The sequence below is a fragment of the Pseudochaenichthys georgianus genome, unplaced genomic scaffold, assembly GCF_902827115.2.
Source record: "Pseudochaenichthys georgianus unplaced genomic scaffold, fPseGeo1.2 scaffold_1325_arrow_ctg1, whole genome shotgun sequence".
Classification (NCBI taxonomy): Eukaryota; Metazoa; Chordata; class Actinopteri; order Perciformes; family Channichthyidae; genus Pseudochaenichthys; species Pseudochaenichthys georgianus.
The window spans coordinates 1-13,212 of NW_027262213.1; the positions used below are offsets into that span (position 1 = coordinate 1).

The following is a 13,212-nucleotide window of genomic DNA, read 5'->3' on the forward strand; positions in this document are numbered from 1 at the left end:
TCTCCTCTTCTCTCTTCTTGTATAATGCTTCCTCATCTCCTCTCCTATATTAGTTTCCTCTCTTCTTTCCTATTTTCCTTTTATTTCCTTGCCTTTTCTTCTCCTCTCCTTTCCTTTCCTCATCTCCTGTTCCTCATTACATGCCCCTTTGTCTCCAGTCCTTTTCTCCTCTCCTTCTCTCCTCTCTTGCTTCCTTCCCTTTCCTCTCTTCATCTCCTCTTCCTCTCTGCATATGTGTTTCTTTCGAGTCCTCCTCCCCTCTCCTGTGTCCTTTCCTCTCCTCTCCTTGTTTCCTCTCCTCCTCTCCTCTTCCTCCTGTCTGCAGGACATCCTGTCTCTGACCTCCATCCCTCTGTTTCCTGCGACAGGAAGCAGAGGCAGGAGGAGGAGGTGAGGGAGGAGGAGGAGGTGAGGGAGGAGGACGCGGGATGAAGAGGAGGAGCTGAGGATTCTTCAGAAATGTTTAAGGAAGAGAAAGAAGGGTGTAAACAAAGGAGGAGGTGATGAAGAGGAGGAGGAAGAGGTCAACATGTAAACGGACACAACAGGAGAGGAACGTGTTCAGAGAGTACTGAAGGTCGTGAGATATCAAAAATATATGAATACAAGTTATTGACATGTTATATTTATATTTCCACTGATGTGTAAAATATAGTTCTGTGTGTTCTTGGTGACAAAGGACACAGAGTGATGAGGACTAGCTTCGTTATATTAAGATTACAACGAGAGGAAGTATGTGAAGAGACACACACACACACACACACACACACACACACACACACACACACACACACACACACACACACACACACACACACACACACACACACACACACACACACACACACACACACACACACACACACACACACACTTGCAGCAGCTTTCAGCGAGGCTTCAAGTCAAACAAAAGGTGGATTTACTGTCAACTGCGCCGCTAATGGCTGCTAATGGGGTCACACACACACACACACACACACGCACGCACGCACGCACACGCACGCACGCACGCACGCACACACACACAATCAGGTGAAGATCTGCTGCCACTTTATCACAGGGTATAGGTGTGTGTCTCTCAGCTAAGACTCGTGAGAGGTGTTAACATCCTGGGACGTACGTCTATCCTGGGCTGCGAGCGGGATGCTAACAATGGGATGAAGTCTGTGTGTAGAGAGACACATCATGCTGGAGCCGTGCGTGATGACGTGTTTTGAAGTAAAAAGCTAGTGTGTGTGTGTGTGTGTGTGTGTGTGTGTGTGTGTGTGTGTGTGTGTGTGTGTGTGTGTGTGTGTGTGTGTGTGTGGTTATGAGATAAAGCAGCATTCTGCGATGTGTAGCCTTCTGTGTAATCAGCCATGTTGCAGCAGAGAGATTAACTTGCACGTACAATTTGTTCACATTAATCACAAACTCGTCCAGATGATTGCAGAAGTTCGTCATTATTAGTTTTATCTCAGTTGTATCTTATCTACAGAATACCGTTCCTAGTTATCCATCACTCCCTGCAGATACAGATGATCTAGATTCTAAATGATATTATCTCCAAATAACGATGAATAAAAACAAATGAGGAAACGGTGAAACGGTCGGCGTGTAAAAGCTCAAAGTCTTGAAGGGAAGAAAGTTTTCACTCCACACAGGAAGGAGGAAGGTATGTAACATCCTGGCCACACACACGCCCACGCCCACACACACACACACACACACACACACACACACACACACACACACACACACACACACACACACACACACACACACACACACACACACACACCACACACACACACACACACACACACACACACACACACACACACACACACACACACACACACACACACACACACAGGTGGTGCATTAATTGGAAGCAGACGTGTTGTGTGTGTCTGCAAAAGCATTCTCTTCCTGCAATGTATTCAGCTGGGAATGTGTGTGTATGTCTCTGTCTCTTACACACACACACACACACACACACACACACACACACACACACACACACACACACACACACACACACACACACCACACACACACACACACACACACACACACACACACACACACACACACACCCTGCAGACAGGAGGTTGAGTGTGTTTGCTTTGCTGATAGTGTAATCTGATTGGCTGACCTCTGCCCTGCTGGTTTTAGTTTGCAGACATCCCAGAGAGTTAAAGGCCTTTAAAATATGTCCATGCTTAGCATTCCCCTTGTGTTACGTATTCAGTTATACATCATGGCTTTTTCCCCCAACAAGATAAGATGTAATAATGTAGGCAGAAACATTAGGATATCATGACGTGAATGTTTTTAAATTCACATTCTCACAACGTCAAAATATATGGTCAGAGTAAAGGGATAAAGAAATTCAACGTGTGTGAAATTCTTTGTCTGCCTGAATTCCTCAAAACCCCTTTAAGTGTAGAGTTTTCTTATATTATTTAATTTTGTGAAATTCAATGCTTCTAAGTCATAGCTTCAGGGGCGGTTCTAGGGGGGGGGGGGGGCAGGGGGGCATTTTTAATCAATTTGATCAATTCATAAATTGAATTGATAAAATTCAATTTATGAATTTTATCATCCATAAATTATTATGAATGATAATTCATAATTATCATTCATAATTATAATTTTTTTTAATGTATATGTTCTGGTACTCGGTTTGTCAAAAACCGCAGGATTTTGTTGCTGTAATGTGAGATTGTGCAAAGTAGAGATGTAACTGTTCATTGCCTTTATTTTGATATAAATATGGTGTTAGTGCAAACATTGCACTATAACTTAAGCTGACGCAACAGTAATAACTATAAGATCTATCTGAAATAAATAAGTGTACTGAAACAAATACCAATAACTGTATTGCATTGTTTTCTTATGCGCAATTACTTCATACTGTCTAGTTCTCTTTTTCGTCCTGCATGTATTGTGCCCCCCTCAGAAAATAACTAGCCCCCCAGTGGCCCCCCCGGGCAAATCGGTCTAGAACCGCCACTGCATAGCTTACAGTAAAGATGATAGGAATTTGGTGGAAAGGACACCGAACAATTACTTTATGGTTGCTTTTTTACTTTTGTTCCCGATTTTACAGCTAATTCCGTCACATTTCCTTTTGCTTTCCAAATCTAGTTTGAATTCCTGCTTTTCTCTCACCTTCATACAGGAATTAAACCCCCAACCCTGTCAGCAGCGCCTTGCTTTTCTCCAGTACTCTTCATCATCCATCTCAATCTGTCAGAACGTCTCTCGTTGACAGTCCTGGTGCCTCCATGCTTCAAACAGCCCCCCACCCTCTGAGCAGAGAGGAAGCCGATACTCCTGATCCTTCCTCTGTCTGATTTTCTCTCAGCCTGTAGGATATTCTGGGGTCCAAATGAAAAATAAGCACAGTGCATGCTGGGAAAACATTCAGCTTCTGTTAGTGGATCTGCAGCTGTCGAGCTCTCACTGGGTTTAATGGTTTTAACTTGGTGTCTGAAGAAAAGGAGCAGCTCGGAGAGGAGAAACAGACATACTCTTAAGTAAAGAGGAAAGTGACTTGCATGAGAATTTCAATAAAAAGACAATAATCAAGAAACTCTCTCTGGGGGGAACTTTGGGATGTAGCCTTTGAAGACCATGTACATGCGCATAAACCTACGGAACACACTACAGGAAGGGGGAAACCCCAAAAAGCATGTCTTTAATGTTACTTGTAAAGCACTTTGAATTGCCTTGTTCTTGAAACTTCAAACTCAAAGATAAATTAATTGGCTTTTCCATCAAAAAGCATACTTTGATCGGCCTCAACACCATCAATCTCTGTCACAGTTTAATGTTACAGTTAATCACGTACAGACTGCGTTGTGTATTAAAACCCATTACAATATCTTACAGTTTTACTCCTTCATAAGTCTTCATAACTTTGAGAAACATTTCGTTTTCTTTCAATCGTCCATTTGACTTCAACCAAATCCCCCAAAAGATGGCTTCTCCATCATTCCTCACAAGTGTTTTGACTGATCAACAGACAGCCACTGCAGAGGAATGACTGAAATGTACTCCTGCTGGAAATGTTTTGACCTCAGAGGCGTGTGGTGGGAGACGAGCGCTCTAACTCTTCATAATTATAATTCTGCACTAAAAGCTGGAATGTGGGTTTTGTCACATTTAGGACAGGCTTCTGAAGGTGGAGCATTCCTCGCCATGGCTGGGTCAATCCCTCAAGGACTGTTTTTCCTGCGTCTAAACAACCATAATATCATGTTTATTCCCAAGGACGTACACAAACAAAAGTGTTAGTTCAAAGACGAGAAAGCTGTCATTAGGCTGGGATGTCCTTGTCTGTGAAAGCATCAAACGTCTGCTTTCAAAGACGGTATAAAACCGTTTCTGTATTTATACCAACACATTTGATGCTTCTATCTGTATTGCGCTTTTGCTGCCAAAAGCCTCGATCATGTCACTGCGACGCCGTACAAATATAAATCCTGCCGTGGACTTAAGTTCCCCTGGGAGTTAACCTAACACACATTTTCCAAATGATTTAGGGGCCCCAGACTGCAGGTTGTGATGAGTTTATGCAGACGGAGAGGGGGAGAGGGAAAAATGACGGGGCGGCGGTGTCATGTTTCTGTAAAAGCACTCCAGAGTTTCCTCGGGGCAGGAGGGCTTTCCTTTGTGTTGAGTTCAGACACATTTGCATATGATCCTCCTCCTGCCTTCGGATTGGCCGGGGCTCCGCTAACATGTGGAAACACACATCCAAACTTTTCTCAGTTGGAGCCAAACCTTCCTGAGTGGAGGAGGATGGAGTGAGGCAGCAGCTGTATGAGTGAGTAACAGAGCAGGCAGAGAGAGGTGTAGGAACAGAGACAGGATGATATCTTAATTATACGCTTCTATAATTGTCTCCTGACCAGACTGGAGGTCTCGTTTTCAGTTTGTTTTGGTTGTGGCTGAAAACTAAAGAAACATGAATTTGATAACCATCTTATATGATGATTGATACTCACAAACAGGACATTGCTAACTTCTATTTCAAAAGAAAAACGCTTTTGAAGTTATTCGAAATTTTAAACGATACCCAAACTTTTTTTATTGGTTTGAAGGAATGTCAGTTTAGCAATTAGACAATAGATTGTTACTTCACATCATCATGCTGCCGGCTCTGCTTCTGGTTCTGAGTCTTTGCTCTGACGCTCGCTCCTCCGAGTCCACGTCTAAAACGATCCAGTACCGGGTTTGGGAGGAGCAGCCGACGGGAACTCGGGTCGGCCGTCTGGTGGATGACCTCCGGCAGAGAGATGAAGGCGGTCCTCTGGAGGATTTCCAGGTGGTGGAGCACGGAAAAGCCCTTCCCTTCTCCATCAGCACCCGAGACGGGGTCGTCACAACACAAGGCCGGCTGGACAGGGAGGAGCTGTGCAGCGGATCGGATCTGTGCGAGATGGCGTTCAGCGTCCTCTACAGGAAGGGCGGTGCTGTAAACTGCCTGCGAGTTCGCGTGGAGGTGATGGACCTGAATGACCACAGTCCCAGCTTCCCCAGCGCTTTACAGGAAGTGGAGATCTCAGAGACGGCTGGCCTCAGGATGCGGATCCCTTTGGACCGGGCCGTGGATCCTGACGCGGGGCCTAATAGCCTCCAAACATACTCGCTGTCCGTCAATCAACACTTCGCCCTGGATGTGACTGGTGGGGCAAAACAGGCGGAGCTGGTGGTGATCAAAGAACTGGACAGGGAGGTGCAGGCCACCTTCGACCTGATGCTGGTTGCATGGGATAAAGGGAACCCCCCAAGGTCCGGGAGCACCTTAGTACGTGTTAATATTCAGGATTCAAATGATAACAGCCCTGTGTTTGAGGACAGCACCCCTACTGTGGAGCTATCTGAGGATACAGCCCGTGGGACAATCATCATCAACCTCAAGGCCACGGATCCCGACCAGGGTGCCAATGGTCAAGTGGAATATTCGATAAGCAAACACACGAGTCCGTTGGTTAAGAAGCTCTTCTTTGTTGATCCGGAGACTGGAGCTGTGAGTATCAATGCTCCTTTGGACTACGAGGTCCAGCCCTCTTACGAAGTCATCATACAGGCCCGTGATCGTGGGCCCAATGCCATCCCCACACACTGCAAACTGCACGTGAAGCTGAGAGATGTGAACGACAACGCACCGAGGATACACATGAACTGGGCTCCAGCCAACTCGCCTGTGGCGACGGTGCTGGAAGGAGCCAAAGAAGACACCTTCATCGCTCTGGTGATGGTTTCTGATGCAGACGCGAGAGAAAATGGCAAAGTGAGAGCGCACATTCAGCAAGGATCTGGGCCTTTTCGCCTTAAACATATCCAGGGGGACAGCTACATTATTGTTACCAATGGCACCCTGGACCGAGAAAAGGAGACACATTACAACATCACCGTCATCGCCCAGGATTATGGGGATCCCCCGCTGTTTTTCGTCAAACATCTGCTTGTCCATGTTCTGGACGAGAACGACAACGCCCCGGTGTTTTCCAACTCCCTCTATACGGCGTCCTTCAAGGAAAACAACGTGGCGGGTTACCGTGCTCTCAAAGTTGAAGCCTACGATGTGGACTTAGAGTTCAGTGGAAGGGTGTCTTACTCCATACGCAACTTAAACGAAGTGGAAATGAGCACACTACCCTTCTCCATCCACCAGACCAGTGGTGTCATAAGCGTCGAGAAGCCTCTGGACTTTGAGGAATCCCGCAGTTATACTTTAATGGTGGAGGCCATTGACCAGGGATATCCACCTCTCACCAGCACGGCCTCGGTCCAAATTGACATCCAAGATGTGAACGACAACTACCCAGTTATCAAAGAGCCGAAACCCAGAAACGGTGTTGCTTTTCTCAGCGTACCAGTCAATACAGACAAGGGGGAGATCGTGACGGAGCTGGGGAATGAAACGGACGATGGATCCACACCTTTGCCGATTAATCGCTCAGTTGCAGAGGGGTTCGTTGGATTCCTCGCGTCCACCATAAAGGCCGAAGACCCAGACTCGGGGGTGAACGGACAACTCAGCTACCTCATCACTGATGAAAACCCTAATGGACTGTTCTTGTTGGATGAGGCTACAGGCCAGCTGTTTGTTAACACCACTAATGCTACTGAGCTAATTGGGAAAACCTTTAAAGTCAACATTGCTGTTTCTGATATGGGCACTCCTAGCCTGACAACCAAGGCAAGTCTCGAGGTGACTTTCATCAATCTTAAAGACCATCTGAAGAACTCCTCACCTGGCAACAGAAGTCATCTCAGCTTCACTATGATGATGGCGATCTGTTTTGGTGGCACCTGTCTGCTGCTCCTGTTGGCTTTCGCTTTGGTGACGACCTTCTGCCGCACCGAAAAACGTGACAGCCAGGCGTACAACTGCAGACAGGCCGAGTCCACCTACACCCGCCACCCTCGACGCCCCCAGAAGAACATCAGGAAGTCTGACATTCAGCTAATTCCCGTCATCAGAGGCCGAAAAGACGAGTATGATGATAGCGAATCCCAGCCTCTGGCCCCGCCTCCAATGACGTCAGACGAGGAACAAACTGAGAGGCAGTACACCTTAACGCCATCAGTCTTAAATACAAGCTTCCATTCCCAAGGCTTCCCAGAAGGGGAGTCCACCCACCACGGCAAAACGCTCCGGAAACCGGGAAATATCGAACTTGATGGCACTTTGCCATTATCACCCGCCACATCGTACAGGACGCTTCGGAAATCCAGGAACCCTTCTTCATCTTCTTCTTCGGTGTCGCATTCGAGCACCTTGAAGCGACCAACTCACGTTAAAGAAGAGGAGGCGCAGCAGAGTTCATCCACCCAGGCGACTCTCAGGAGGCCGAGGACTTCAGAGGGAAGAGGACCAGAAGCAGAACATCGACAGATGCTTAGAAACCTGGTTCGTCTGTCCATGGCCGCCTTCGGAGACTCCATCGAGCTTTCCTCAGCTTCCCCAGAAGTGCAGGTGAGAGGCAGAAACTTTCCTACAATCCCAGTACTAACCATTTATTATTGTAGCATGGTTCTTGTAAGTTAATTAAGATTTGTTTCTTAATGTGGAAGTCATCGTGCAAAGTTAACTTGAGTGAATTGATCTCAATTTTAGATCAAAAGGCAAAGCAAGGCGAGCTTATTCATGATGCACATTCATACAACAAAGTGCTTCAAAGCAAACATTTAAAAGCATGACGTCTTAGTGCAAGATGAACAGAATCTCCAATTGCATTTAAAAACATTTATTAAAAAGTCAAGTTAAATTAGAATGAGATAAAATACATGAATACAGTTTATGAAATGAATTAATTGATTCTCCAGAAGTGCAGGTGAGATGCAGTAACTTACTTCTCTCCTACAATCCCAGTACTAAACATGTATCACTGTTGCATGGTCCGTAAGTTAATTAGGATAATCTGTGTTTCTTAATGTGGAAGTCATGTGTGCAAAGTTAACTTCATGTATTGATCATTATTTCACGTCGAAAGGCAGAGCCAGGCAAGTTTATTTATTACGCACATTCAAACAGTTAAATCAAAGTGCTTCACAAAAACATTTAATTGTATCAGTGCAAAAGGGACATTTAATACAATTACATTTAAAAACATTGCTTAATAAGCCAGGCTACGATACAATAAGACAGTTATAAAATACAGGAACACAAGCTAACGTGCAGTTTGTGAAATTAATAGTTATTTGCAGTGGTGGAAAATAACGAAGTACATTTACCTTTCGTTTTATACTACGTTAGAATTCTGCTCTACTACATCTTGGAAGCAAATGTTGTACTTTTTAATCCTATGTATTATATTTACTTTACAATTTACTTAATAATAATTACTTAATAGATTCAGACAATGACAAACAATACTTTTGGTATGGATTAAACATGATATTGAAGTAACCCTAACCCTAACCCTTAACAGGAAAGGAATTGGCATTATTTTGCTAAGAAGTTATTTGTTACTTACTTTTAAATATAATATAAAAATGTTTCCGAATCACACGTAAATACTTTTACTTAAGTATCACTCTCAATGCAGTACTTGTACTTGAACATGTGTATGTGTACAGGTAACTGATCCACCACTGGATATTTGCGTCTCAGCCTTGTTTTAACAGAAGTGAGAGTCGGCATTAACACTGAAGTTAAAAATAACTTAAATGCAAGTTTGTCAAACATTTAAACATCATTAATAATTTAAATAAACTTGCAGCACGATAGCGTCAACATTACGGCTAATGCGCTGCTGCTGCGGCTCTCATTTAAACACCATTTAAAGGTGTGACCACATTTATTTCAACATGTGCTTACAGTTAATGCTGAAGTAATTAAGTCTCCCCTGCAGCGCTGAGATTAATCTGAAGCGAAGTCCATTAGAGAGTAAGAGCCTCCCCCACCTAGCGCGCACACACACACACACACACACACACACACACACACACACACACACACACACACACACACACACACACACACACACACACACACACACACACACACACACACACACACACACACACACACACACACACACACACACACACACACACACACACACACACACACACACACACACACACACACACACACACACACACACACACACAGCCTTTCTGCTTTTTCAGTCTCCTGTATGAGACAGCCGGGTGTAGGTGTATGTGTGTGTGTGTGTGTGTGTGTGTGTGTGTGTGTGTGTGTGTGTGTGTGTGTGTAACTAGCTGATGGATGTCCAAAAAGGCAGTGGGTTTATTCAGGTGCTCATGTGTCACAGACAGTAATCCCCCCCCAGAAACTCTGACAGTCCTTTTTACAGAATATCAGATTCATATTGAAACCAGGAGAGGAGTGGGGGGGGGGAGCCAAAGTAAGCTGTGATGTGTGTGTAGTGTAAGCTAACACCGCTCTGACACGCCGCTCCGTCACTTATAAATGACCCAAAAGTCACTTTTACTCAGGCTGAGCTCTGCGAGAGGAAAGAGGAAAAGAGAGCCTCTGAGGGGAGCAGGATGCACGGTGCTGTCGGTGCAGAGATTGAACCTTTAGAGCAAAACGTAGCTTCATTCATCAGCTGGAGGTTACATGCGTGGTGAGAGGATTAAAGAGGACCCAGTGCTTCATACGCAATGCTCACGTAGAGGCAGACATCTGTCTCCACGGCAGCAGTCCCATTCGATAAGAAGGTCAACAAGATACATGTGACTTTCATTTGACTTGTGTTTCGAGGAATGTGGATTGAATCAGGATCATTTTACTGACATGCTGAGTGTTGTGTAACACTTGGAATGGAAAGAATAGTGGACTGAAGAATGCAAGAGTTAGTAAGGAAATAAGTAGGTAAGCAAGGAGACAAGTAGGTAAGCAAGTAAGTAAGCAAGGAAGCAAGTAAGCAAATAAGCAAGTAAGAAGGCATTACGAAAATAAGTCAGTTTGGAAGTAAGCAAGGAGACAAGTGAGTAAGTAAGGAATAAAGTAGGCAAGTTAGTAAGTCAATAAGTAAGGAAATAAGTAGGTAAGCAAGGAGACAAGTTGGTAAGCAAGTAAGTAAGTAAGCAAATAAGCAAGTAAGAAGGCATTACGAAAATAAGTCAGTTTGGAAGTAAGCAAGGAGACAAGTGAGTAAGTAAGGAATACAGTAGGCAAGTTAGTAAGTCAATAAGTAATGAAATAAGTAGGTAAGCAAGGAGACAAGTAGGTAAGCAAGTAAGTAAGCAAGCAAGTAAGCAAATAAGCAAGTAAGAAGGCATTAAGAAAATAAGTAAGTCAGTTTGGAAGTAAGCAAGGAGACACGTGAGTAAGTAAGGAATAAAGTAGGCAAGTTAGTAAGTCAATAAGTAATGAAATAAGTAGGTAAGCAAGGAGACAAGTAAGTAAGCAAGCAAGTAAGCAAATAAGCAAGTAAGAAGGCATTAAGAAAATCAGTAAGTCAGTTTGGAAGTAAGCAAGGAGACAAGTGAGTAAGTAAGGAATAAAGTAGGCAAGTTAGTAAGTCAATAAGTAAGGAAATAAGTAGGTAAGCAAGGAGACAAGTAGGTAAGCAAGTAAGTAAGCAAGCAAGTAAGCAAATAAGCAAGTAAGAAGACATTAAGAAAATAAGTAAGTCAGTTTGGAAGTAAGCAAGGAGACAAGTGAGTAGGTAAGGAATACAGTAGGCAAGTTAGTAAGTCAATAAGTAAGGACATAAGTAGGTAAGCAAGGAGACAAGTAGGTAAGCAAGTAAGTAAGCAAGCAAGTAAGCAAATAAGCAAGTAAGAAGGCATTAAGAAAATAAGTAAGTCAGTTTGGAAGTAAGCAAGGAGACAAGTGAGTAGGTAAGGAATACAGTAGGCAAGTTAGTAAGTCAATAAGTAAGGAAATAAGTAGGTAAGCAGTTTTTAAACACACAGTTCCAAAGAGCTTCACAAACATAAAGAATAATGGACAGAGCTATCTTAAATGACTAAAATCAACAGGGAGGCGTGTGGTGCAGTGGGTTGTGCGTTGGTGCTCGGAACAGGTTCAAACCCCACTGCAGTCAGCATGTCGTTGAGACACTTCACCTCAAATTGCTCCTGTGGGGATTGCCCACAGTATTGAGTGTGTAAGTCGCTTTGGATTAAAGTGTCTAACATGTGACATGTCAGGGATGGTGATAATATTCCTTCAATAATACAAAAAACAAGAGGATACTTTTATACATATTTCATCACAATTAGGCAGTACATGTAATTATCTTAAGGGTTCTTGCTTAAGGGGTTCTAGCTTCACTTCAATGTAAATGTAATTATTGACTTGATGACGGTATAACAATCCATTTCCCCAGCAGTTATCCCCCTCTTCTTTATCATTCATCTATGTTCTGAGCTGACAGAGTTGATTTTCTTTTAGGAGGGTGGGGTTTCTCCGGAGCCAGCTTATTGGAGTAGTGTTTTAAACGTTCAGCCATAATCAGTTACACAAAGGGTACGTATCGCTTCCTTTTATTCCATTAGGGATATTTCCAACGTGCAAAAAGGTAGAGGACACGTCTTGTTAAAACTCAGACCCGCGTCACAGAGGGCAAAGGTCACCGCTAACGCCCAGCAGGCCGGACAAAGAGCTCGGGCCACATCCCAACGTGAATCCCATCGCAGAAAGGAAGGGGCCTTTTTCTTTTTACCCAGCATCCTCCTCTCCTCTGCCTCCCAGTAGTCGGCCCAGTTGGCACTCTAGGGCGCCTGGGAGGAGGGGGATTTATTGTTCACCTCCACCTCCACACACACGCACACACACACACACACACACACACACACACACACACACACACACACACACACACACACACACACACACACACACACACACACACACACACACACACACACACACACACACACACACACACACACACACACACACACACACACACACACACACACACACACACACACACACTCCATATTTCAGTGTCCATCCTATGGAGGAAACTGGCCAGAGAAGAATAGGCTTTTACGTAGAGGCCATTTCCTCTCGCTGCAGCAGCATGCACGTGAAAAAACACACAAATGTCATGGCTAAAACAAAGTAATATATTAGCGTGCAAGGACACACACACACACACACACACACACACACACACACACACACACACACACACACACACACACACACACACACACACACACACACACACACACACACACACACACACACACACACACACGCACATGCATGCTTACTTCACCCAGTGTGTGTTAGTGTGTGTGCTTCCTCCCCTGTGTGCAGTGTGTATCCGCTGTATAACAGAGCTGTCAGCAGAAAGCTCTTTGCAGTGAGACGGACGCAGAAGCTTAGTTCTCACACTGTGCAACTAAAGAAAATATTAGTTCACTTTCTACCTGCACCCACTGTTTAACCAGCTAAACCAACACAAACACACACTCAGGGTTTCATACAGGCAAAACATCTAAGGAGAGGATTAGTCCTATGGAGCTCCAAAGTGTTAGGTTCATTCAAATCTGTTATAACATCAGTTTAGGATAAGCTTTTGATATTTACCTAAGGTTAAGAAAAGCTCAAACTCCTGTAAAGTGAGCCTTTACTTTGCATGTGTATTTAGTTATCGTCATTTTAGAAATATCCTAATTCTTCTACGGCTGAAAAATAGCATCTTGGCTAACTGTGGCGCATTTACAGCAGACATCTTTATTAATGTGCACTAACCCTGTATCATATAAAGTCTTTTA

The 13,212-nt window shown here is 44.1% G+C and overlaps 1 protein-coding gene across 1 annotated transcript in view; it reads left to right on the forward strand.

Annotated features, from left to right (window-relative positions):
* Positions 1-4,779: 4,779 nt before the first annotated feature.
* Positions 4,780-13,212, forward strand: part of pcdh12 (protocadherin 12) — a 32,874-nt gene continuing 24,441 nt past the window's right edge. Inside the window, exon 1 of the mRNA XM_034077133.2 lies at positions 4,780-7,978. Coding sequence (XP_033933024.1) covers positions 5,141-7,978 — 2,838 coding nt within the window. The 5' untranslated portion in view covers positions 4,780-5,140. The remainder of the gene's footprint in view (positions 7,979-13,212) is intronic.